The sequence below is a fragment of the Alosa sapidissima genome, chromosome 16, assembly GCF_018492685.1.
Source record: "Alosa sapidissima isolate fAloSap1 chromosome 16, fAloSap1.pri, whole genome shotgun sequence".
Classification (NCBI taxonomy): Eukaryota; Metazoa; Chordata; class Actinopteri; order Clupeiformes; family Clupeidae; genus Alosa; species Alosa sapidissima.
The window spans coordinates 25,054,187-25,079,657 of NC_055972.1; the positions used below are offsets into that span (position 1 = coordinate 25,054,187).

The following is a 25,471-nucleotide window of genomic DNA, read 5'->3' on the forward strand; positions in this document are numbered from 1 at the left end:
ACACACACACACACACAAAATTAGCATTGGAATATCTACACACAGAGGAGTTTGCATAGACGCATTGAGGAGCTAGCATAGAAATATCAACACACAGATGAATTGGCATGGGAATATTAACACACACAGGAGTTATCATAAAGATATCTATTGGCGGAGTTAGCATGGAGATATACACACACATGAAAGTTAGTATTAAGATATCTACAAATTAAGGAGTTAGCAGAAATACCTACCCAGGGCCACTGCAATAAAGGAGAATCAGACTGTGACTAAATGTTTGTTTATGTGAGTGTGTGTGCTTATATATCTGTTGTGTATTGAGTGTGTTTGCATGTGTGAAAAATACCAGTAGCATTATCTCTCTCTCTCCCTCTTTCTCTCTCTCTCTATCTGTCTCTCTCTATTTCGAGTGTGTGTGTGTGTGTGTGTGTGTGTGTATGTGTGTGTGTGTGTGTGTGTGTGTGTGTGTGTGTGTGTGTGTGTGTGTGTGTGTGTGTGTGTCTACCTGCAGCTGTAGAGATGCCCATGATCCGACAGGCACACTCCACTACAACCCACAACCCTTCCATCTCCATGGCAACAGTGGTGACACTGGAAGTTCAGAGTCTTCAGAGTCTTCACCGCTCTACAGATATCTGTAGGTTAAGGTTCTGATATCCGTAGAAAACCAGCCAGGTTAAGATTCCGACATCTGTAGAGAACCAACCAGGTTAAGGTCCGATAGATTAAGGTCCATAGAGACTATAGTGGAAGGTTCCGAGCATTGAAGTAAAAGGGTAGGAAAAGTGAGGAGAAAGACAGAGAGAGAGAGAAATGGATAGAGAATGAATAGAGAAATAGAGGAGAGGAAGGAGAACCGCGAGGGTGGAGGAGAAGTATGGCAGAGGGCTAAGGGTGAGAGGGAGGCGCATGCTGGTTATACCAGCTTAATCTGCCTAGCATAAGCATGACACACACACACACACACACTCATTCAGTCACACACACAAACACATACACAGGTACACACACACTCACACATATACGTAAACACACACACATAAACACAGGTGTGTGCACAGATAGACCTCAGGTGATAGGCTACTTAGGCATACCCTTTTAGCCATACTGTATCTTGGTTTATTTTATTTTTTGTCAAGTCAAGTCAAATTTATATATAGAGCACATTTCAAAGCAATAGCATTGCACCAAAGTGCTTTACATAAAATAATAATAATAATAAAAATAATAATAATAATAATAATAATAATAATAATAACAATAAAACAGGTGAGGGAGTCAGGGAGAAGCTAGGGAGAAGAGGTAGGTCTTAAAAGCTAGGGAGAAGAGGTAGGTCTTTAGGTTGGATTTAAAACTACTAATAGTGGGGCAGGATTTCACAACATCAGGAAGGCTATTCCAAAGCTGGGGAGCATAGACAGAGAAAGCTCTGTCACCTCTGGATTTAAGAGAGGCAGAAGGAACACAAAGAAGACACTGGGAAGATGATCGAAGAGGTCTAGGAGGACAGTAAGGAATTAAAAGATCACATAAATACTGAGGTGCTAAACCATGTAAAGCTTTGAAAACAAACAGAAGAATTTTAAAATGAATTCTTTGTTCCACAGGAAGCCAGTGCAGTTTAGCCAACACAGGTGAAATGTGGTCACGTTTCTTAGATCAAGTCAGTAATCTGGCTGCAGCATTTTGGACCAGCTGGAGTCTGTTTAGAGTACTGTAGATTTAGTTACACCTACATATAGTGAGTTGCAATAATCAAGCCTAGAGGAAATAAAGGCATGTATAAGGATTTCTAAATCACTGTAGGAGAGAGAAGACTTGAGCTTTGCTATTGTCCTAAGTTGGTAAAAACTTCCCTTGACAACGCTGTTGACTTGCTTATTAAAAGTCAGAGAAGAGTCTAGGAAAACACCTAGGTTCTTGACCACACTGTGATGGTTAACAGACAGAGGGCCAAGAGACTTGCTTACATTGTTGACAGAATTTGGTGGTATTTTATTTTTTGTATTTGAATCATTCCTGCATGTTTGCTGTTCTTTGTTTGCTGTGGCATACTACGGTACTGCCGGCCTTCTCTTTTGTTTGTGCACATGTTGTATGAGTGTGTGGTAGTGATGGGTGCAATATCGGAGTCTGGTGTGTACTGTAGTGGAGACTGACTGAGGAAAGGGAGCTATCGCGGACCACTGGCCATTCTTGTCCTCGTCGAGAACTGTGTAGACTCACTAAAACAACGTAGTGCAGCAGTGGCTGTGATGCGGCAGGTAGAGGAGTCAGCCAGCACCTGAAAGGTTGCCGGTTCATACCCAACTCCTCCTGGTGGCAGCCTACGCCATTGGTGTGTGAGTGTGTGTGAATGTAAGGCATGACATTGTGAAGCACTTTGAGTGTTTGGAGGAGTGAAAAATCACTATAAAGGCAGTCCATTTACACACACACACACACACACACACACACAAAGTCGAACACTTGCACACACACAAATTAATCTGAACTGTTGACGTTGTTATTTAGAGTTGAAGTAAGATGTAAGTCACCTGAAACCCACACAACTCACGCCTTGTGTTCACCAGAAACTCTCTCTCTCTCTCTCTCTCTGTCTCTCTCTCTCTCCCTCACCCACACTAACACAAGGCTTTGTGTTCAGTCTTAACCACTTATTTCCAGATTAGCAGGCATATTAAGGTATGTGTGCTACTGTGCTCTGTGTATAAGGAAGTGTGTGTGCTCACAGCTGTGTATGCTGTCAAGCTGTGAGGTCAGTTGAATAATAGCAACATGTATGTCTGAGGTATATACATTTCTGGGAGGGACTTATTATCTCACACTTAAAGAAACATACACACACACATTTTTGAATTCTTTATTTGAGTCCACCAATCAAATTTCTTACAGAAAGGATTAGAATATTCTCAGAGAAGATACAGCTTTGACACTCAAGGGTAAAGCGTCGCCTATGCCACACATCAAGGCTGTCTATCACAGCTGATATGGAGCAGAATTGCATCTCAGTTGCAACAAATGACAAAACAAGGCATTGACAACTTTATAAATGTACAGATAGTTTATTAAAAAGGACTGTATACAGACAATGCTTTGACCAATACTGGCGCCATCTTGACATTAAGTCACTACAACACAGATCTTGCGTGTTTTTGACAGAAATACTTACTTTAAAGTACTTCCATCAAAAACATGCGAGATCTGTGTTGTTTCTAGACGGTGCCGACCGGCAAACGACCCAAGGTATTGTCTGTACAGTCCTTTTTATTAAACTATCTGTACATTTACAAAGTTGTTAATACTACCAAAGAAGTGTCGGGCTAGATAAAGAGATAGATAGATAGATACTTTTTTGATCCCCAAGGGGAACACAAAGACACAGAGCTACCTCGACAGGCTGCCTCTCTCGCCGGCGCCGGAACCGGAAACAAAAAGGCTACTTTGAGCCTTGTAAATGGTTTAAAATTAGTGATCTTTTTACCATGAGAAATGCCCTAGTGTTAGCATTTTGAAAGCATCGGCTAAAAACAGGCTAGTTTAGAATGCATCGGATTAGCGTTTTTTTGCTCCCCAACGACGTCAAACTTGTTATCTTGCTAAGCATATCCAAAATCCATTTTACACCGGATTTTCCCCTTTAAGCTCCTAAAGTTAGTTACTTTTAAAAACAATTTTAAACTTTCTGACATGTTCAAGGAGATGATCATAAGCGGCCTATAGGGTAGCACACAATTGTGCATAGATCTGGCAATAACTCTCCTGGTCCTGTCAAGAACAATGGAATATTCCTGATGTGATACGCTTCCGGACTGACTCATCACATGGGGAAAAGCAGGTGGCCAGAGAAGGTGGTGTGATGGTACTGACTATCGAACACCCACGCACTAGCTCTCAATTTCACATAGATCACATCTCCCACCTCCAGTAGCAGAGAAGCTCCATTTGAGGCTTTCACCCCTCCAGTTGGCTGACAACTATAAGCACTGACAACATGCTCTCCATTTTTGTAAAGATTGATTGCAGTAGTTGTAGATGCATGACCATCACCATAAATAAATACAACAAAGTGGTAGACCCCTCTGACTGGAGCTCTGATAACCCCTTTGGCAGACACAAAGTGTAAGAGAGAGACACACAGAGAAAGAAAGAAAGAAAGAAAGAAAGAAAGAAAGAAAGAAAGACTTTTTATATTTCAATACTGTAATTTTGTAATGTTCACTAATCTGATCTAATGTCATGTGTGCCTTCGAGAAAAAGTCATTATTTATTTTCAGTGATAATTAATTAATTAATCTATATGTTTGATATATCTGCAGGAAATATGGTTAACATACATAAAAAGAGAAACCAAGCAGGCACTCTCCAGTACCTGTGTTGAGCAGTTTCCAATGTTGGTAAAGATTTGTCTGAATGTCAGGGGCATTTCAGTTAAAAATGGTCCTGTATGTCCACTACCAGATGCTAGCAATGATGCAGAAAAAGATGCCCTCCTCTCCTCTATCTCCCTCCTCAGGTCCTCCACTTCACCATGGTGGCCCTGGTGAGTGATGTCATTATCACTGATGGTCTCTCCTCTAAGCTGCGTCTCAGTCAGCACCAGTAGAGCTTCACAAATCTTCATGATGAAACTAGACAATTCTGCTTTCTGCTTCTTGTGTACTGATTCTGATTGCTCTTCCTCTCAAACATATATACTGTGCTGTATTGTATACCTGGTTTCATATTACCAAGTGGTTTCCTTGGGACATGCAGATAAACACAATCATAGTTTTACGAAGATCAAAGGATCACAAGATTAAATGCCATAGTCTTACACTCATAAATGAAGGCGTGTACTGTATGTGAGTTATATTGTCCATGTTTCCTTGTAGTTTAGTAAAGGGCTGCTGATTCCTGGACAGGACTCTGGGTTGTTTGTTAAACACGTGCATCAAAAATGTGCCAAGGTTGAAATGCCATGGTTCCAAGGGGTGTGTGGGACTCTGGGTGATTGAGCTCCTGCTGTTTCTCCTGAAGTGACTAAACGGCGTCTCTGTGTTTTGTATGTCTCGTGTCACAAACACAGTCAGTTCATCAATGCCTAACGCTGTTAATAAACATCCATCCTTTTCTAAAATACAGACTGCTTTCCTACCCTTTATATACTCTCATTTTGATAAGATGTAATGTTGAGTCCTGACAGTCATGCATTCACCAATGGGTTTCTTTCTTTCACCTTAATATTGTTAAGAAAGACTTTTTACTGACCTTTACTGAAAGACTTTACTTTCCTCCCATCTGGCAGGAGTACCAGAGCTTCTTATTCCCTGATGCTGGTCCCCTCTGAACTCCACACCACAGCCAGTCGGAGTCGTGGCCTACTGGTTAGTGCTTCGGACTTGTAACCTGAGGGTTGCCGGGTTCGAACTCCTAACAGTAGGAACAGCTGAAGTGCCCTTGAGCAAGGCACCTAACCACTCACTGCTCCCCGAGCGCCGCAGTAGCAGCTCACTGCGTCAGGATTAGTGCGTGCTTCTGTTCACTGTGTGCTGTGTGTGTTTCACTAATTCACGGATTGGGATAAATGCAGAGACCAAATTTCCCTCAAGGGATCAAAAGAGTATACATACTTACTTACTTACTTATTGCACTCATTACTACACTGTCTCTGTCTTAGAGCTCATATCTGCAGTTTTACAAAGATCAAAGGATCACAAGATTAGTCTTCATAAATGAAGGTGTGTATGTGAGTTATATTGTCCATGTTTCCTTGTTGTTTAGGGAAGGGCTGCTGATTAAGGAGTTTGTCAAATGTGAAAAACTCCAAAACCATCAAATGTAAAAAAAAAATCCTAGACTGCTTTCCTCTCTTTATTTGTTCTTGTTTTGATGACACAATGAGTCCCCACAGTCACCCATACACCACTGTCATAGTATTCTGGGGTTTCGTTCTTATGCTGTAGTCCTTACTTAAACCTGCACATCTGTAAATCACACTATTGCACGTCTGGTTAGGTGCTAACTGAATTAAATTGGTTATATACCAGTAATCAAGCACAAGGACAACAGAGGGGAATCTAGTCTGAAGTACCTCCATGATGAGACTTTCACAGATAGATACAGTAGATATAGGCCTATAGATAGATAGATAGATAGATAGAGATACTTTATAGATACTTTATTGATCCCCAAGGGATCCCCTACTGGTTAGGGCTTCGGGCTTGATGCTATTGATGCTTGATGCTATTATCTGTACCATTATTTTGAGGGAGAAGCTTAACCTCATTTTTTCATTGAATTGATGCAGTAAATATTCTGATGTAATAGTGTTCTTATATAATGTATCTCCTAGTGTAGTTAATGGCAACACCTTAGATCAGTTTTCAGCATGTTAGTTTAAAACTCTCAGACTCACACATCAAACATGGCAATCTTAATTAGTTTTATTCATCAGATACAAAAGAAATAAACCTTTTCTTAGTGGCATTTCTCTATTCATTTACATTCAGAGTAAAAATAAATAGTGATGTTCTGTAAAGTGATGACTAGAAAAGCCAGAACTTGTTACAGAAATGTCTATCTCTATGTTTGTTTGGGGCTTGATGTACAGTATATGGTTCTTGTTCATCTCTTAGTATTTGTACATTAGAATCTCACACACAGAACACAAACTGTTTGTTCTATTTTAAACAGAAAAAAGGAACACATAACAGTCCTGTTACAAATATCATCACTCAAAAAATGGTATTAAAATGTAATGTCCAAATTCCCTGAATATACAATGTGTCTTATATATCATAATCCTCATGTAATTTCTTTTCAGGACTGACTCCTCACATGGGGAAGAGTAAGTGGCCAGAGAAGGTGGTGTGGCGGTTATGATTATCGTGCACCCAACAGTTGGACCACAGCTTCACATAGACCACATCTCCTACCTCCAGCAACAGAGAAGCTCAATTAGAAGGTGCTATACAGAGCCACTTGATTGATGACTGTAGGCAAAAACAACATGCATGCTCTCCATTTTTATGAAGAGAGAGTCCTATACGTGTTGAGGAACCTCCTCCATAAAGAAACACAACAAAGTGGTAGACCCCTCTCACTGGAGCTATAAAGATCCCTGTGACGCCACACAAAGTGACGTGAACGATGATGTTTTCACTGGGGAAAATGTTTTTCCTATGCGCATGAACGCACTGAGAGACATCCTCTATGATGTTGAGCTTTGAACAATTTCCGGAGTATGAGCTGAGGAACCGAGGAGAGAGGCTGAGTGCAAATAGAGGGATGTACTGTATCTTATGTGTCTTTTGTACCCCCCACTTTTAAGTTGGAGCAACAGGTGTCAAACAGTTTCATTCTGGTGATTATGGAAACAATATTTTTTTTGTAAAATGCTTACCCAGTATGAACTATATCTTGAAGTACATTTGATTGCTATGAAAACAAAACAAAAGCCACACAACACATATCATAATACTTTAAATGTTTAATTTTCCCCCTTTTCACACTCCTCCTGATCTAAACCAGAAATACTCTTGCTCTGTCATTCGTGATATGATTTGTCTTATACTGTGGGTATTGTTTACAGGTGTATCTGTGTTTTGATCTCCAGTCCTGGTGGCCATTTAAAAGTACTAGCAGCTCTAGTTTGCTCTGACTCCCCCTACTGGTGTCTTGTGGTGTCATTCTGGTGATTATATATGTTTGCCTTATATTCATTCTAGTAACTCTTTAATTAAATAGTCTATGAGTGCTATGAAAACAACAAAAATATGTGACATATCATAATGTATAATGCTTGTTCCCCTTCTTTAATTTATGTGGCCACCTGGACTGGAGAATGAAACATCAGTTAGTTAGGATTCAGAAATGACAGCAAATGTAACAAAGGTTACAATTCAATTGCAATATATTATACTGTAAGTAAGATAATGTATACGAAGAACTGCCATAATAACTGATACAGTATATTAGACCAACAAACACACTAAACAAATAACTAGAAAACACACCACCATATAACATAATGAGATATAAAATGTACATGCAATCAGAACCTCTGCATTAGCATTTATCACAGTGCATGTGATATCAAACATAACACTGCTACTGCTAGTTTTTTATGCAGTTTAAGCAAAGGAATTCACATTTCCCTATATCTGCAAACAACACTGACACATGGTTCTGAATAGTCAATGCAGTATCACAAAACACAATATTGCAATACTTGAGTGAATCATTACTTCTGGACTGACTTCTCACATGGTGAAGAGCAGGTGGCCAGAGAAGGTGGTGTAGCGTTCCGTATTATCATACACCCACGCATGAGCCCTCAGGTTCACATAGACAACATCTCCCACCTCCAGCAGCAGAGAAGCTCCGTTAGAAGAGCTGGTCCAGTGGCTTGGTGTGTGAGTGTAAGCAATGGCAACATGCTCTCCATTTTTATGTAGGGTGACTGCTGCAGCTGTGGATGCATGACCCTGTCCTAAAAGAGATACATCAAAGTGGTAGACCCCTCGAACTAGAGCTGTGAAGACACCTGTGACAGACACAAAATAAGAGAGTGAGAGAAAGAACAGAGAAAAGAGAGAGAGTGTGTGAATGAAAGGGGAAGGGAGAGAGAGATATATCTTATTTAATTGATCTGGAAATTAAATGATAATTGTTAAAAGGACATAGGAAAGAGCTGTTTTTAATTTATCTCTTTCCCATGTCGTCTTTTCATATTTCATATTATATACCAAGAGGTGTTACATTAGCTTTGATAACAAGGCAGATTAACATATATCCAACAGTGATACTAAATCATCTAGTACCTGTGTTTTTGTTGTAGCAGTTGCCAATGTTGGATATGACATTTCTGTAGATCAGAGTAGTTGCAGCTGAAAAGGGTCCTATATTTGCAGCACCAGATGTTACCACTGAGGCAGAGAAAGATACCCTCCTCTCCTCTCTCTCCCTCCTCAGGTCCTCCACTTGGCTTGCCGTGAAGTTCAGATTCATTGCCTGAGCTGAGGGCAACACACATACAGTACACACACACACACACAAACACACACACACACACACACACACACACACACACACACACACACACACACACACACACATACACACACGCACACACACATACATACATACAAAGAAACAATAAACATGAAAGAACCATAAGCATGTAAATTATAAATGTACTTTATGAGGAGGAATAGAAGCTTTCCATACCGTCATTTTCTGTTCATCTACTGTCTTTTCACTGGCTCTCAGTCTGGCCTCCATGGCCTCCATTTGTGTCTTAGTGTATCTGAGCTCCACTTTCTGCTCCGCCACCAGAACACTCAACTCTCTCAGCACAGTGTGGATGTCAGGTTGGCATGTTTGGTTGGTGCAGGCTGTGTCTGCAGCTTCAGCTGTCTGTGCTGCAGCCATAACCTCATTTTCTCTGGTGTCCGTTTCACTATGGTGGCCTTGGTGAATGATGTCATTTTCACTGATGGTCTCTCCTCTAACCTGTGTCTCAGTCAAACAGCAGCACAGCAGCACCAGTAGAGCTCCACAAATCTTCATGATGGACCTGGACAATTCTTTTGTTCTTTTAAGTACTGATTGGGCTTGCTCTTAAATATACTAAGACCTAGCTACATATTACCAAGTGATGGCCTTGGATATGCAGATATTCATCAAACAAATAGAGTCGTAAATGAGGTCTACGTGAGATGTAGGCCATGTGACCTGTTGTTTTCCTAAATCAGCTCATGGCTTGTGTGTTATTGGTCAAAGTCCTGCTAATGACACCATCTCACTGCCAGATGATCATCTTCATTCCTCTGAGGAAGAGGACCTGTGGTTTATATGATGCTCATTGCAGAGCTGCTTTGGTTAAAGCCCCACTGATGACTTCATTCATCTCAGGCAACAGTAAACACATAGAACATTTGAGCATGCATTTTTTTCTGGTGAATAATTTACGTATGCATGATCACAGGGCAAAATGTTTTTTTTAGCTGTGTTAGCTAATTCATCTATGAACTCTCTCTCTCTCACTCACACACAATGTGTATAATGTTATGCAAGTTGCTTTGACAGTTTAAGTAGAAGTAAGTGCAGTGTTATTTCTGTAAAAACTGACCAGTGGGCTAGGCTGATAAAAACTCTCTAAGGGCATTGTGAGAGACACATAGGCTGAATAGGCTGTTCCACATGTGAATAACTGGTTCACATGGGATGGTCTGGTCCACATGTAATTCACCTGGCCCAAATGTAAATAGTCTGGTCCACATGTAAGTAACCTGGTTTACATGTGTAACTTGGTCCAGAATGAATGAATGAATGAATGGCCTGGTCCAGGTAAGGGTCAACATTTACCCCCAAAAATCATGGAAAGTTGTGGGTATGGCTGGATTCATTTCTGTTTCAAAGTGTTATCTTGTGGTGTGTTTTTGTGTTAACACGTGTCATTGGTTGGTTATGACAAAGGCAGGTGATAAGGAGTCAATAGAGCACATATCTGCTGCTTTACTAAAATCAAAGGTTCCAAAGATTAAACGCCAGGGCTGCTGGACACTGGGTTGTTCGTGCATAAAAAACATGCCTGCTGCCAAGGGGGTGTGTGACTCTTGGTGCTTGAGCTCCTGCTGTTCCTCTTGAAGTGACTAAATGGCATCTTTGTGTTTTGTCTCATGTCACAAATACAGAAGACCAGAGTAGTTTTAGCTGAAAAGGGTCCTACATTTCCAGCACTAGATGCTAGCAGTGAGGCCGAGAAAGGCCAAAGAGTTTGGTTCCAAAACGCCATATCCATTTTAATGAATTTTCACAAATCATTTTACATTTTGTTTACAAGTTATTTTAGTAGAACTGGTTTTGCATGTAAAGACGTCATGTAAAATGTGGTCAGCAGCAGAAAATAAATTCTGAAGCGAAAAACAAAACCCTGATCTGAAGGAGATGGGGATCCCTTCAAAAGGGATTTATTGACCATCAAAGTATAGCCCCATTACCCAGCATATTATACATGTATTTTTGCCAAAACAAGAAAAGAAACTTCACAAGACATTCACTCTTAATGACTTTATTATTGATCATTTTTGGTATATATATATTTTTAAAGGTAATCTAACAATCTCTTTCAGCAAGCATATTCACAGTGGCTTTCTTACTTATGATGGCATTCCTGTAAATGTGATATTCTGATATTTTAATGTTTTATTGGTTTGTATTTGTGAAGAGACCTTGGGTGTCATGAAAGGTGCTCATAAAATAAAATGTATTATTATTGAGTATCATTAAAGGTCTTGTCAGGATCCACCCTGTGTTAGTCTAGGGAACAAGGACAGGAGTGTGTACCATTCTATCTGTGTCTCTCATAGCATCACATAACTTCTCCATCCATCTACTGCTTCCTTCACATGGGGAAGAGCAGGTGGCCAGAAAAGGTGGTATGGTGGTTATAGCTGTCCACCACCCATGCATCGGCCCAGAGCTTCACATAGACCACATCTCCCACCTCCAACAACAGAGAAGCTCCATTAGAAGTGTCCACTCTGTAATTTGATTGATGGCTGTAAGCAACGACAACATGCTCTTCATTTTTATGGAGCGAGAGTCCTGTAGGTGTAGATGCATGACCAAATCCATGCACAAACACAACAAAGTGGTAGACCCCTCTGACTGGAGCAGTAAACACACCTACAGTTGAACAGAAATATAGTTACAGAAGACAGTAAAATGGAAGATAATCATACAAAATATTGAGTGAAATCAAATCAGCATGCAGTGGTAGGACTGAACTTGAAATTAAACTTTGCTTCATTGTAATACCTGTATTGGGGTTGTAGGCATTTCCGGTGTTAGTGAAGACATGTCTGTAGATCAGTGTGGTTGGCTTACTAATGGGACCAAACGTCTCAACACCAGATGCTACCAATGAGGCAGAGAAAGACACCCTCCTCTCCTCCCTCTCCCTCCACAGCTCCTTCACCTGGCTCCCTGTCAGGTCCACACTGCCTCCTACAGCTGCCACAGCTGCTGCTTGCTCCACCTGTTTCTTCTTTAGCTCCTGAATAACAACTTTGTGCTCCACTACTGTCTTCTCACTGGCTTTCAGTCTGTCAGTCAGTCTGGTCTCCATGGCCTCCATTTGTGTCTTAGTGTGCCTGAGCTCCACTCTCTGCTCCGCCACCAGAGTGCTCATCTCTCTCAGCACAGTGTGGATGTCAGGCTGGCAGGTCTGTTCAGTGCAGGCTGTGGCTGCAGCTTCAGTTCTCTGTGCTGCACCCATAACCTCCTTTTGTCTGGTCTCTGCTTCACCATGGTGGCCCTGGTGAGTGATGTCATCGCCACTGACGGTCTCTCCTCCAAGCTGCGTCTCAGCCAAACAGCAGCACAGCAGCACCAGTAGAGATCCACAAATCTTCATGCTGAATCTGGACAAATCTTCTGTCTTCTTCTGGTGTACTGATTGCTGTTGCTCTCAAACATACTGCGACTTATTGCCAAGTGGTGTCCTTGGGACATGCAGACATTCATCAAACAAACACAGTCATAAATGATGCACACGTGATATGTAGGCCATGTGTTGTGTTGTTAAAAGCAACTCTGTGTGTTATGGTCAAACTGGTGCCAATGTCACCATAAATCACCTTACTGCCATATAAAACAATCATAAAAGGGCAGGGAACGCCAGGGAGCTGCCCCTGGCAGCTGATTCCAAAGGTGTGGCGCAGCAACAGCAAAAGCTCTATCGCCTCTTTGCCTGAGTCTGGTGCGTGGAACATGCAGAAGACCCATGCTGCAGGATCTACGGGACCTGGGGGCAGAGTGGTGGTGAATCGAATGAGATCTGCAATGTAGGATGGGGCAAGGCCATTTAGGGCTTTAAAAACCATCAATAAAATCTTAAAATGAATTCTGTGCTGGATGGGCAACCAAGACTAGTAGGCTACTTACTGTTCATTTCTCTGCATTGTGCTGGCTACACTCTCAAATGCATCACATGAGCAGAGCAAAGAAGAGAAAAACATGTCTCCTCCACTGTTTATTATTATGGCAGGATTCTAACATGGTAGGAAACATTAGCAGAACTTCTGTGATAGTGTAACTTCTACGTTATGCTATGGTAGCACAACTTTCATGACACTGAGTTTTAGAATAAACAAATAGGAATATCAATATTTAAATAGTAGGTTTAGCTGCTTACTAGACTATATCTCGAACGGTTAACTGATTATTCGACTATCCATGCATAGCAGTAGGTTAGGCTATGCCGTAGCTAGATGGGTAGAGGACGTCAAAATATGCTACGGCACCAGAAGACCAAAAATAGTCGATCTGCTCATGTTCCTTTCCCTTTGGTCTGCTCATGTAACACAGCGGTAACCATAGGAAATAAATGGTGTGGGCTGTGACAGCGGGCACACCTTGGGCACAAGCAAGCAACAAGTTGGTTTGTTTGTTAAGCTGTGTTGTTTGGTTGCTGTTATACCATGTGTTGTGCTGTTAATGTGTGACTTTAGTCCTTGGTTGATGTCTAGTAGTAGAACAAGGCCACCATAATAGTCTAGTAACTGTGGATGTTTAGTGTTGGCTCAGTTAACTTCCAGTACATGCGGTAGCCAAATGCAACAGTCTTATTCAGTGCAAAAAACGGAGAGGTGTTAACCATTATAGCGGTAGTAGCCTGCATCTAATATAGCCTAGAGCTATTTGTGCAACGTCACTGTTGCAAAACCTTAAACTTTCTGCCCCATGGGTCAAAACCGATGAGCAAAACACCAGCAGAGCTCCCAGGCTACACCCCCAGGGAGCAGACAGCGCTCCACTCTGGGATGTTCATTCTCAATCAATGCAACATGGAGAGATGGATTTGAAATGTAGCCGAATCTAATAACATTTTATTATGACCGCCGCACAGCGAAAAACATGCAAAAAACATGTGAAATTATGGATTTTACTGTACAAAGGTCATTACAAAGCAGATACCAGTGTGGAAACTGACATGCAAATGATGAGGGCAATTCAGATATACATAGTCAAAACCACAGTCTACAGTCAAGATATCAGTCAGTTAAACCTTCCAAAACACTGACACATTTCAGCATCAAGCTTCTACAGGGAGACAGTTGACTCGCTGAGTATTTTAAAAGTTGAGTATTTTAACAGGTTTACAATAAATGACCAAACCATGAAAATAAAGGCTTTTTAACTATTTTGAAACAGAGACTGCCTTTGAGCTTTTTCTCGTTTTGGATTATCAGTTTCCTATCCAAAGAGCACCTTAAATGAACCCACAGAGGAACAGGGGGGGGGGGGGGGGGGGGGTATAAGTACACAGACCATTAACAGAAAGATAGAGGATGGTAGCATGAGGCAAGACAAGGGCAACCACATAGAACAGCACAAACAGGCAGCAAATGGTTCAAACAAGACATGTGACTAGTTATCTGATGATGGAGAAGATGGAGTGTGAGAAATGGAAGGAGTGGTGAACATTGATAAAAATTGTGTCCATGTTGTGCTATCTTCATGTTTCTTAAAAACACAGAAACAAACATGCCTCAAAATTCCTTTAGCATCCCTCCTCACCAACACATAAAGTAGGAAATCAAATAGAGGGTTCAATGCAATGGCAACCTCAACAGAAAATAAAAAGTACACTCCAAACATTGTTTTATCAGGGTGTAGAGCTAAAATAGAGAAACAAATAGCCAGCAATAGCACTACATAGGGTAGGAATACGACTGTGTAGATGCAAAATACAAGAACCAGGATTCCCATAATCCGTCTCTGCTCATGACTGGGTACTGCTGTATTGCTGGAGAGAGCCCTCCATGTCCCCATTAAAAAGAGCACAACCAGGGGATATGGGAGAAGCAAAACAAAGATTACAAACTTAATCAGATATTCAAAAAACAAGATGCGTGTGATAATCATAGTGACAGCCAATATGATCCAAACAGTGACAGACACGAAGATGGATGTCCGGATCGTGTGGACGTTTCTATGCCAAACAGGATGAGCAATCATTACATATCTTTCTGCAGATATGCACATCATGAAACAAATGTTAGCCATCACAATATACAAGTAGACTGATGTCAATTGACTATCCTGTAACATTTTTAAATCAATTTTTCTTATTAAACTTAATAGCAATTTGACAGACATTTGAAACAGATCTGTAATGAGCAGGTTTGTGATATACACAAGACCAACATGACTAGTTTTGACCAGAGAATACAATCCATACACAGCGATGCATATTACAGGGAATGCAAAAACAAAAACGAGACTGTCGAGTGTCAGGTAAATGTTGTCAAACATTTCAAACAGTTCTGTCTGATTGGAAGGTTTCTCCATTTCAGGTGGAACTTGAAAACTCTTGTACTGTAAATCTCTGAACAGAAGAAATAACAAGAATTGTGGATATTAATGACTTCACGTGTGACACTCTCCTGATTGGTTGGCAGATGTTCTAATATCTTGCATCAGGTAAAATATTTTATTTACCCTTCCATGCACTATAAACTTGGTTAATGGTTACTATAACAACTTCAACTTTTGTATGTTTTTTCAGTCAGAATCTTCTTGTCAGAATGTTCTAAGTGCAGGTCAAAAGAGTCCATTCAGAATGTTCTAAAGTGCAAGTAAAAAGAAACCATTCTGCATGTTCTAAAGTGCTCACCTGTAAAATGTTCTCCTAGTTGTTTTCTGGTGAAGGTAAGAGCCTCTTCAGGAAATAGAGAAACACAGCACACCACACATTACCACAGCTCCACAGTTTCCCAGATCAAGCTTCCGACCCAACAAAGTGAACTAATAAACCTAGCATTACTATGTAGTAGCCTACTGTTGGAGATACAGCATAGTGAGGGTAGGGGTGGAACCATTTCCAGTTATCTCTGATGAATAAATCAACAGTTTTGCCCACTGAGGACCCTTCAGCATCATGTGGTGAGGGTGAAGACAGACAGCGTGGAGTCTCTCCACACCAACCCAACAGCAAAGAACAAGAAGTGGCGAATGGGTTGCCTCATGTTGCCTGTGCTCTGGACCATAAGGTTGGATTTTAACGCACACACTTTTAACTAGTGTGCACATTCAAGTGCCTGCAGTCAGTGGCACTGGTGTGGTCTTAGATAAAGAAGAAGGAAAAATAAGGAGAAAGGTAGAAAATAGGTCAGTATATTATGTTAATTTAATGCTAAAGTCAACACCCTTCACGTTCCTCTAAGCGCCCTAATTTATTTGGCAGACAAAGTCTGTCAGCTACGGAGCCCGGGAGAGCTCACTTTAAGTGATATTTTTTCTGGTTGTGATAATTTGTGAGCACGTTTTCCTTTAATTGAGCCCTCGAATTATTACAACGTGACCCCGTTGTAGGCCTAAATTGAGCTCTCGAAATATGTATTTCGTGCTCACATTTAGTAATTCCCGACATTTTCTCACCGCTCGCTGTGCTGTGGTGGCAACTTCGTGTTACCTTGGCATCATAGACTGTATTATACAGTCTATGCTTGGCATGGACTAGCTGCTAGGCCTACAGCTGTCTGCAACAGTTCATAAAGGTAAAGATCATAATAAAAAGAAAACATAAAACACAAGGTAAAATAATTTAAAAATAAAGGATAATTAGTAAGCAAAAAAACAAAGGCAAAAGTAGTAAAAAGAAGTAATAAAAGATAAAGTAGAATAATTATCAAGGCAGATTCAGAATTTGTAACGCGGCACAGTTAGTAGAAAGCATCTGAGAACAGTTTGGTCTTAAGTCTAGATTTAAAACTGGCTACAGTTGGGGCCTTTTTGATGTCATCCGAAAGTTGATTCCACAGCTGAGCCGCATAGCAGCTAAAAGCTGCTTCACCATGTTTAGTTCTAACAGTAGGTTTTACTAGCAGGTTTTTCACCTGGGACCTGAGAGGACGCGAAGGTGTGTACTGCTGAAGCATGTCTGACAGGTATTTAGGTCCTGCTCCATTTACTGATTTATAAACAAGCAATAGAGCTTTAAAGTCAATTCTGTGACTTACTGGAAGCCAGTGCAAGGACTTAAGAATTGGAGTAATGTGGTCAGTTCTTTTAGTTTTTGTTAGAATCCTAGCTGCTGCATTTTGTATCATCTGAAGCTGTTTAATAGTCTTTTTAGGAAGGCCTGTAAACAGTCCATTGCAGTAATCCACCCTGCTGGAGATTGAAGTCATATTTTGACATCAGCCCTCTGAGTCTGGCAATATTTTTGAGGTGGTAAAAAGCTGATTTAGTTGTCGCTTTCATGTGGCTGTTGAAATTTAGATCACTGTATCAAATAATAAGAACTTTAAGAACTTGGTTAGTTTCCAATGGAAGAATGAATTCACACTCCAATAGAAGTATCAATTATAAGGAACATCACATAGGTTAAGCTTTAACAGAAGAGTCTATTCAAAAGTGTAAGATCTTACAGAAACACAAGCAGGCTATCAGATCAAAGGTTAAAGCCCATCTTTGTCATTTTCCCATTCCCATCTTATCACACAATCCATCTTATATTCATAAGCTTTAGGCTTGAGTCGTCATATCATTAAAGGGTGGTAGCTATTCTTCATCTTCCTTGTCATCCATCGCTAAAGCAGTACCATTTGCAGTCATACAGTGCTTTCAACCAAGTGCATAATCAGGGCTCTAGCACAAGGTATAACTCAACAAACCACAAATGCGAACAGAATAAACACTTATCACAGGGGCTAAAAGTCTCACTACCCAGCCTTTGAGTCCTAGGAACAAACCAGCAAGCCTCCCCACCCCCCTTTTGCCACTCTTGTAGATCATGTGCCAGTCTTTTCATGTCCTCTATACCTACAGGGGCACTTTTCAGGTGTTGGGAGTGAAAGCAATTGCATTCCAGTAGTTCTGATTGTATCCGGGATGAAAGGCCAATGCTATCAAACAGCTCTTACCGTCACTCACATCTTGCATTCAGAAGGGGTTGCCTTGGGTTGAGTGTGGCATGTGGGAACACACATAGCAGTTGGTCATGTTCACAGCTTTCGCCTTGTATCTAGCGATTCTCCACCATAAATTCAGTTCATAGTGATGTTTAGGGTCCTCTCGCAGATAATCGGCCTCCTGTTGTGCAACTTTCACAGAGGCACACAGCTCTTGGCCTCTCAAACAGGTGCAATTCACTCCTCCACACCGAAGAGCTACTGTTGCTACCAAACAGATGAGTGTCAATAATCCTAGCCCCCCAGTTTCACACTTTTCTCCCCTCGCGCAACCCTTATCCCTGAATCAAACAGCTGTAGCCTCTCCATGGCTGACTGTTGCAAGCTTGGTGTGCGGCACACCCAATCACTCCTCCCCCGACTCAGAGACCTCCCCCTCTAACTTAAAATGTCCGGTTTTGGTGCACGTTTGCAATGTGTGGCATGCACCCACGTGGGTCTTTCAGCTACCTTGACGGCTGTTTGAATGGTAAGGAGCACCAGGTATGGCCCGTTCCACCTTTTTGACCTCCAGTGTTTCCTTCTAAAGTCTTTGATTAGCACATAGTTCCCATGTTTGTAACTGTGTCATGGTCCTTGTGATGGTGTTGGGAACCTTGACTTGCCTAGATATCTGATTCTGAGATAAAACAGAAGACATGCTTGCAGAATACGGTTATTTCAAACAAGCTTACAGTATCATTCAAATGGTCTACAATTACCAAACATTATTTAGTTTTTCCTTCACTCTGTGTTAACTCAATAAAATCCATAATTTGACTGGTGGTGGGTGGGCTGCCAGTGGTTAAGTGTCCTTTCCCTGCATTATGAATCATGCAAATCAGACATTTTTGACAGTATGCTCTCAAACATCCCTCCTTTTGATGCATGGTTCAACGCATGCGTTAATTGGAAAGAAGTGACCTGGTAGGCAAGGCTTTCCATCAGCACTCTGCCAGACCCCATTTGAAACGATACCGCCATTATGGCGCCAGGTCTCTCGTTCTCCTTGAGAGGCAAACATTTTCAAAGCAAGTAAGTCTTGTAGGAGAGAAGTGGTTAAAACGTGACAAGTTTCAGCCACATTGAGGGTCAGAGTAGCTGCAGCCTTGGCAGCAGCGTCAGCCCTCGCATTACCCAAAGACAGAGAATCAGTGCCATTAGTGTGGGCCTGACATTTACACACAGTTCACTAGTTCGCCCTTCTATATGATTGCCTCAGCTAGACTAGAATGTATGGGAGAAGTGCGTGTTTGGCAAGGTAGCTGTCCGTGGTCCTGGAGTGCCTGGAGCGGATATCGCGATAGAGCGATGACCGCTTGCACCCCCCTGTGTAAGGAGGATGAGTAACAGGGCAATTGGTGAAATGGAGGAGTAGGGGGAGGAGGGGGGATGATTTCGCGAACGTCGGAGCGTGTGACGTATGGAAAAGGAGGTCGGCTTAAATAGGCCTACCCTGCGGCGGCAGTGGGTGAGTTAATTGCTGTCAATCATCCCGAAGGCTCCACCCGAACTTTGTTTATAAAACATCATTTCACTAGTTCGCCCTTCTATATGATTGCCTCAGCTAGACTAGAATGTATGGGAGAAGTGCGTGTTTGGCAAGGTAGCTGTCCGTGGTCCTGGAGTGCCTGGAGCGGATATCGCGATAGAGCGATGACCGCTTGCACCCCAAAAGATCACAGAGAAAGGCCGCTACCAACTACATAAGTGCTTGCTGAGCGAGTCGTAAATCCGCTAGATTGGAGCGGATGTAAGACTGGTAGGCATCCGAGGACCAACGGCCCAGTATTTTAATTTGTTGCTCCGATAAGCCGTTGAGCGCAGCTGTTGTGGCAGCTCCTATCCTGAAGGAGTGTGCGGAGTAGCGATCCGCGGGAAAACCAGATTTGACTAGAATGGTTTTTAAGAGTGTCTGGAATCTGTGGCGAGTGATGGGTAGCCCTTCGTCTGACACGAAGGGCGGGCTAGTAGACGAAGCTTGAGCTGACCGATATGAGATGTAGTGAGATAGGTATTGGAAAGGCTGAAGATCTGAGGCGGAGTTAAATGGATATGGAGTGTCCTTTTCGAGACTGATCGGTTTTACTCTGTTTGATGGTAAATCGAATGGTGTCTTGGTCTAGCTGCTCTAGATCTGCGATGCACGGGTGGACATCGGGAATGAAGAGAGACGAAGGGCATGTAAACTCGCTACATCTCAGCAGCCCAAAAAGGCCGGTAGAAACATAACGGAGATGGTGGAATCGGAATGCGGTGACATGACCCTTTGCGAAGGGTAGCGAGGCGGGTGGCGAGAATGCTTGAGGTAATGGGAAGGCGGGAGTCTTGGGGGACTGGATGTTGCCTACGGATACCTTTAATTAACAAGCCTATCCTGGTGTCGGAGAAGGGGCATTCGGAGCCGTGGGAGCGTTTGTAGAAGAAATGAATGCCAGCTAGGTAGACTCTAATGGAAGAAACTTTGATCCCGAGTGAAGTGTGGGCGTAGGTGATGATGATATGGTGACTGCATCGAAACTGGTAAATGGTAGTGAGTGCTTTGCGTGGAACTGTTTGAAGCACGACCAAGCAGTCCAGTAGGACTGCATGGTCCTGGGTGCGAGGGCATGAAGGGCTTGGTCGGCTGTGATGGGCTGAAGATAGCTGAGGGGGTGGTTTATGGGAAGATGGTCTCCGAAAAGCTGGGGAGTGGAGTAGGGTACGGGTCCGCCTCTGGAGCCGAGCTTCTGAATCTCTGGAATTTAAGACGAGAGAGAGAGTCAGCAATTCCATTGTGGCAACCGGGGACGTGCGCGGCTCTTATAATAAGCTGGTAGCTGGCTGCTATCCAGATTAGACGCCTAATAAGAGGGGAAAGCGCAGGCGATTTTGAGCTCGAGTTATTAATGACGTGCACTACGGCTTCGTTGTCGCTGTGGATTATCACTCTTGGAGGTCCGCTCATTCCCCCAGGTAGGGCCGTGATGGCTACGGGGTAGAGTTCGAACACGGCTGACGATTCGTTTCCAGTTGTTAGCTCTCTGAACTCTAGTGGCCACGGGGATGCAAACCAGCGCCCTTTGAAAAAACCTCCGAAGCCTGTTGAGGGGGCTGCGTCGGTGTACAACTGGAGCTCTTCTGGAGATGATTGGCAGTCGTCGTAGAACGTGCACAGACCATTCCATTCGTCTAAAACATCCTCCATAGTTTGATATCGGCCAGACACTGGGCATCTAGAGATACGACGTCTTCGAGAGATGGGGTTGCTGAGCGCAGTTTAGGAGATGCGAGATGAAAGGGCGGCCCTGGGGAATGAGTTGACTAGTGGACACTCGACCGCGCCGTGACTGGGGCTATTGCAGAGGGGACAAGATGGCTTAAGTCCTAGGAAAACGCGGTTATGGAGCTCCATATCGAGCGCGCCCCAGTAGGGGTTTTAGTTCCAGAGGCCGACTCTGGCAGCGCATTTTGCTGAAAACAGCCGGTGGTAGCCTACGTATGAAAATGAGCTCCACCGTAGGATACGGCTAGGCCGGCGATGATGGCCGGGTAGTCATTTAGCTTAGTCATCTGCGTCGACTGGAGAACACGAAACAGACGACTTCTGTGTAGTTGGCAAAAGCTATGGTGAACTCGGGAAATGACAGGGTTTTTTGATGCTGGGCCAGAATTTTTTTTTTTTTTTTAGAGAAAACCAGTTCGCCGCAAACTAGATCCCGGTTATGAGAGGGAATAGGAAGGGAGGGAAGAATGGTAGAAAGGTCTACGTCTGCACCTGACAAGATGAGGTTCCTGGTGGGCGCTGTGACGGGTGGTGGTTCGAATGCTGCAGCGTGAGGAGGCGGTGGCAGGGCCTGTGCGGTGGCTAAAGAATAGTTTTGCTGCCGGAACGGGACGTCGTGGTCCGAAGCACTCGCGGAGTGCTGATGACCCGCTGCTGCGGGCTGGTCTAGCGCGGAGCCGGGGAAGAGATGGGAAGGGAGAAAAGGGGGGAGGGAGGGAGCGGTCGCTGACGCGACCGGAAGGGGAGCAACCTGGGACAGGGTCGCGGGAAGTGGGACGGGGAAGGAAAGAGGGTTAGGGGGGAGTAGCGACGCTGTCGCTATCGGCGCCGACTAAGACCAGGTGCTCGCTAACTCATAAGAGGGATGGGGAGCTAGTGAGGTGACTCTTCGAGCTGACGCTTCGTGAGTTGAGGCGTGCTGTACAGACGTGGCTCCCGGGATGGAAAGGGGAGGGGGAGAGGGGGGAGGGAGGGAGCAGTCGTCGGAACGACTGGAGGTGGGGCAGGCCTGGACCGAGTCCTGGCTAGGGGAGGTGGATGGGGGAGGGAAAGAAGGAGTGGGGGGGGGGGGGGGGGGAGTAGCGACGCTGTCGCTACCGGGGCCGTCTGGAAAAGTGGGGCTGGACCCGGAAATACGGCGGAGATGCCGCGGGAATGGGCCTGAGCCGCTGACGTGGCAGTGGCTGTGGCTGAAGCAGCGGAATGATACGCTCTGAAGCGTGTGGTGCCGGAAAGTGCTGTCGGCGTGCCCGGTTCGCGAGGTGGCTGGTGGTGTGTGCTTCGTCCGGCTGAATGGCCGGCGGAAGGAACCGCGTCGGGATGCCAGAAGGAGCAGCTTGCTTCCTGGTCTGGGGAGGAAAACAAAGTGAGGGAGCGGGAGGGCGAAAAGACCGGGTTATCCGACTGCGTTAGAAGGCGGAGGAGATGGAACTTCCTATCCGACATGCGGCATCGCGATGCCGCGGGAATGGAGAGTGCTGCGGATGCGAGCCACTGTCCAGTGGGTAGGGTCAACGCCTTGCTGGCGCTGGGTGGATTTCCAGTTCCATGAGAGCTGTCTTGTCAATGCGAACGATACGCAGACTGAATGATTTCGCGAACGTCGGAGCGTGTGACGTATGGAAAAGGAGGTCGGCTTAAATAGGCCTACCCTGCGGCGGCAGTGGGTGAGTTAATTGCTGTCAATCATCCCGAAGGCTCCACCCGAACTTTGTTTATAAAACATCATCAATTGCTTTGGGGAGTAATATTGCTTCCAGTAACGCAGCCACATTGTCATGATGCAGTATAGGCTTACAGTACCATCAGATTTCACATAGCCCCAAAATCATGCTCAACCCCAAATGCATATCAGATAGATAGATAGAGATAGATAGATATATACTTTATAGATCCCCATTGGGAAATTCAAGGTCTCAGTAGCTCAAGACATACACTACAACATAAACAGGATGATAAAAAGAAAACAAATCCACATAAGGGAAGTAAAAGATACTAAGTAAAGGATACTAATTCAAGAATCCACATGAATGTACTGAGGATGTATAAGCATGAGGCACTTGACAGGGCAGGGACTGACCCTGTGTTTCAGTATGCAGTGATAAGGTGCTCTATTAGGTGTGTGTCATGGTGGTAGTCCAAATAAGTCCAACAGTGCAACAGTGCAGGGATTAAGTCAAGAATCAGTGTAGATAGTAACAGTTTTATCCTCAGCTAATTTACAGGCTTCAGTGATTGCAACCAATTTCGCAGCCTGGGCAGAGCAGAGCTGTGGCAAAGGGCCAGATTGGAGTGTGGCATGAGCCGACACTACTGCATAACCTACTGCATTTTTGCCTGTGGCTGGGTCCCTGGAAGCAGAGCCATTAACAAACAGTTCCAGTTCAGCATTTGGCAGTGGCATATCAGCAAGGTCAACTCTGGGGGAACACACACATGATTAAGTTCAGCCACACAGTCATTTGGCTCACCATCATCAGCTGTGGGGAGAAGAGTAGCAGGGTTAAGAGCTGTGCACCTCTGTACAGTGATTTTAGGCATATCTAGCAACACTGTGTGATACCGGAGATATCGTGCTGCAGAGAGGTGAGAGGTGCGTTGTTCATGGAGTATGAGAGATACAGCATGCGGAACCAACAGTGTGAGAGGTGAATAAGCAACAATGTCTCTAGAGGCTAGCACAGCCTTTTCAGCTGATGCCAGCGCTCTGAGGCACAAGGGCAACCCTGCCGCCACAGGATCAAGTTTAGCAGAAAAAGAAGCAACAGGGCGCTGTCTCCCTCCATGGTCATGCAAAAGAACAGAAGTCATGCCCCTCCCCCTTTTCATCAACAGTTTGAGTAAAAGGCTTTTCAGGATTGGGAAGGCCTAAAGTTGGGGTGGTCTGAAGTGCGATCTTAAGTGCTAAAAAAGACTCCTTAGGGGACCACACGACAGGTTGATGGGTTTACAAATCTTTCTGTGTGGTCAATTCACGCAGTAAAGCCTAATGTGGGGAATAATTAGAAATGAACTTAGGGTTGCCAACCCTAAAAAAATACGGAATCGTTCCGTATTTGAAAGGGAAAAGATATTGAGAATCAACTCAGTGCAAATCTATGACAGATCAGACAGTATTATAAGTTAGACTATGAATGAAGAATGCACGATTAGTATGAGATAAAGGGAAACCTTGCTGCTATCCTTTATCCCTCCCGTTTGTCTGTCACTCTCAACAAAGAGTGCACTTTACATTTTATCCACACTGGGAGTCACGTATAGACCCTTTCAACAATAAAAACAAAAACAATGCTTGAACGTTCTATTTGGGCCCCAATGTACTTCCTCTGCATTAAGATAACATAATGGAATGTTAAAAAAGTCTTGTGGGGCCAACTATGATGCTGATAATGGAACTCTCTTGAAAGGGTCCATATTACGCTGATAATAGCCTGAGATGACATGTCTTGCTCAGAGATTTACAGTGCATCTGTGCAAGATAAGTGCATCAAATGATAAGTGCATCAAATTTTATGATCACAATGGCAAACAGAAAGTGTTGCAGTTTGCATGATATTTGCAATGTGTTTAGCATAGGCCAAAGGCTATAGGCCAAAGTGAGAGATTTAAATTCAATTCTGGCCACTATAGGGAGCGATTGAAGAGTAACTAGGAGAGGAGTTGCATGTGTCCTCTGGCTGATTGAAGACCAGGCATGCTGCAGCATTCTGAATCTGTTATAACGATTTTACTACACAAGTAGGCAGGCCAGCTAACAGTGAATTACAGTAGTCCAGTTTGGAGGTAAACTGTACAAGAAGTTGTGTGGAATCTTGTGTCAATTGAGGTCTGCTCTTTTGAACGTTGTAGAGGATAAACCGACATGATTTTGCAATATAATGACATTAGACCGTTCAAAAGCAGAATTTATATTTATTTAAACTGCTGACATGTTGCATCTGGGGAGACCAAATGTCCCTTCTGTCAGCTATCATAACAGGGCCAAACAGAGGTACCGCTCTCAGAAACGAAACACATGTAAAGGCTTACATTGTGACAACCTCTTCAATAAACACACAAACAACAAATGGTAACACTTTACTTGACAGTATCAACATAAGAGTGACATGACACTGTCATGAACACATGACACTGTCATGACACATGAACCCTAATCCCAACCCTAACTCTAACCCGAACCCTAATCCTAACCCTAACTTGTTATGACAAAAACGAATGTCACTTAATAACAGAAGCGTTATGTCATAAATGTTTATGA

General features: G+C 43.4%; 2 protein-coding genes across 2 annotated transcripts in view; both read right to left on the bottom strand.

Moving 5' to 3' along the window:
• tmem72 (transmembrane protein 72) overlaps positions 1-1,132 on the bottom strand; it is a 6,591-nt gene extending 5,459 nt beyond the window's left edge. The window contains exon 1 of the mRNA XM_042065181.1: positions 509-1,132. Coding sequence (XP_041921115.1) covers positions 509-578 — 70 coding nt within the window. The 5' untranslated portion in view covers positions 579-1,132. The remainder of the gene's footprint in view (positions 1-508) is intronic.
• Positions 1,133-11,043: 9,911 nt separating this feature from the next.
• LOC121684980 (complement C1q-like protein 2) lies at positions 11,044-12,511 on the bottom strand. The gene is made up of 2 exons (XM_042065180.1): positions 11,809-12,511; positions 11,044-11,676 (listed from the first exon to the last, which is right to left on the bottom strand). Exons 1-2 carry the CDS (start codon positions 12,404-12,406, stop codon positions 11,393-11,395), a joined length of 882 nt encoding a protein of 293 aa, XP_041921114.1. The 5' UTR covers positions 12,407-12,511; the 3' UTR covers positions 11,044-11,392.
• Between the last annotated feature and the right edge of the window lie 12,960 nt (positions 12,512-25,471).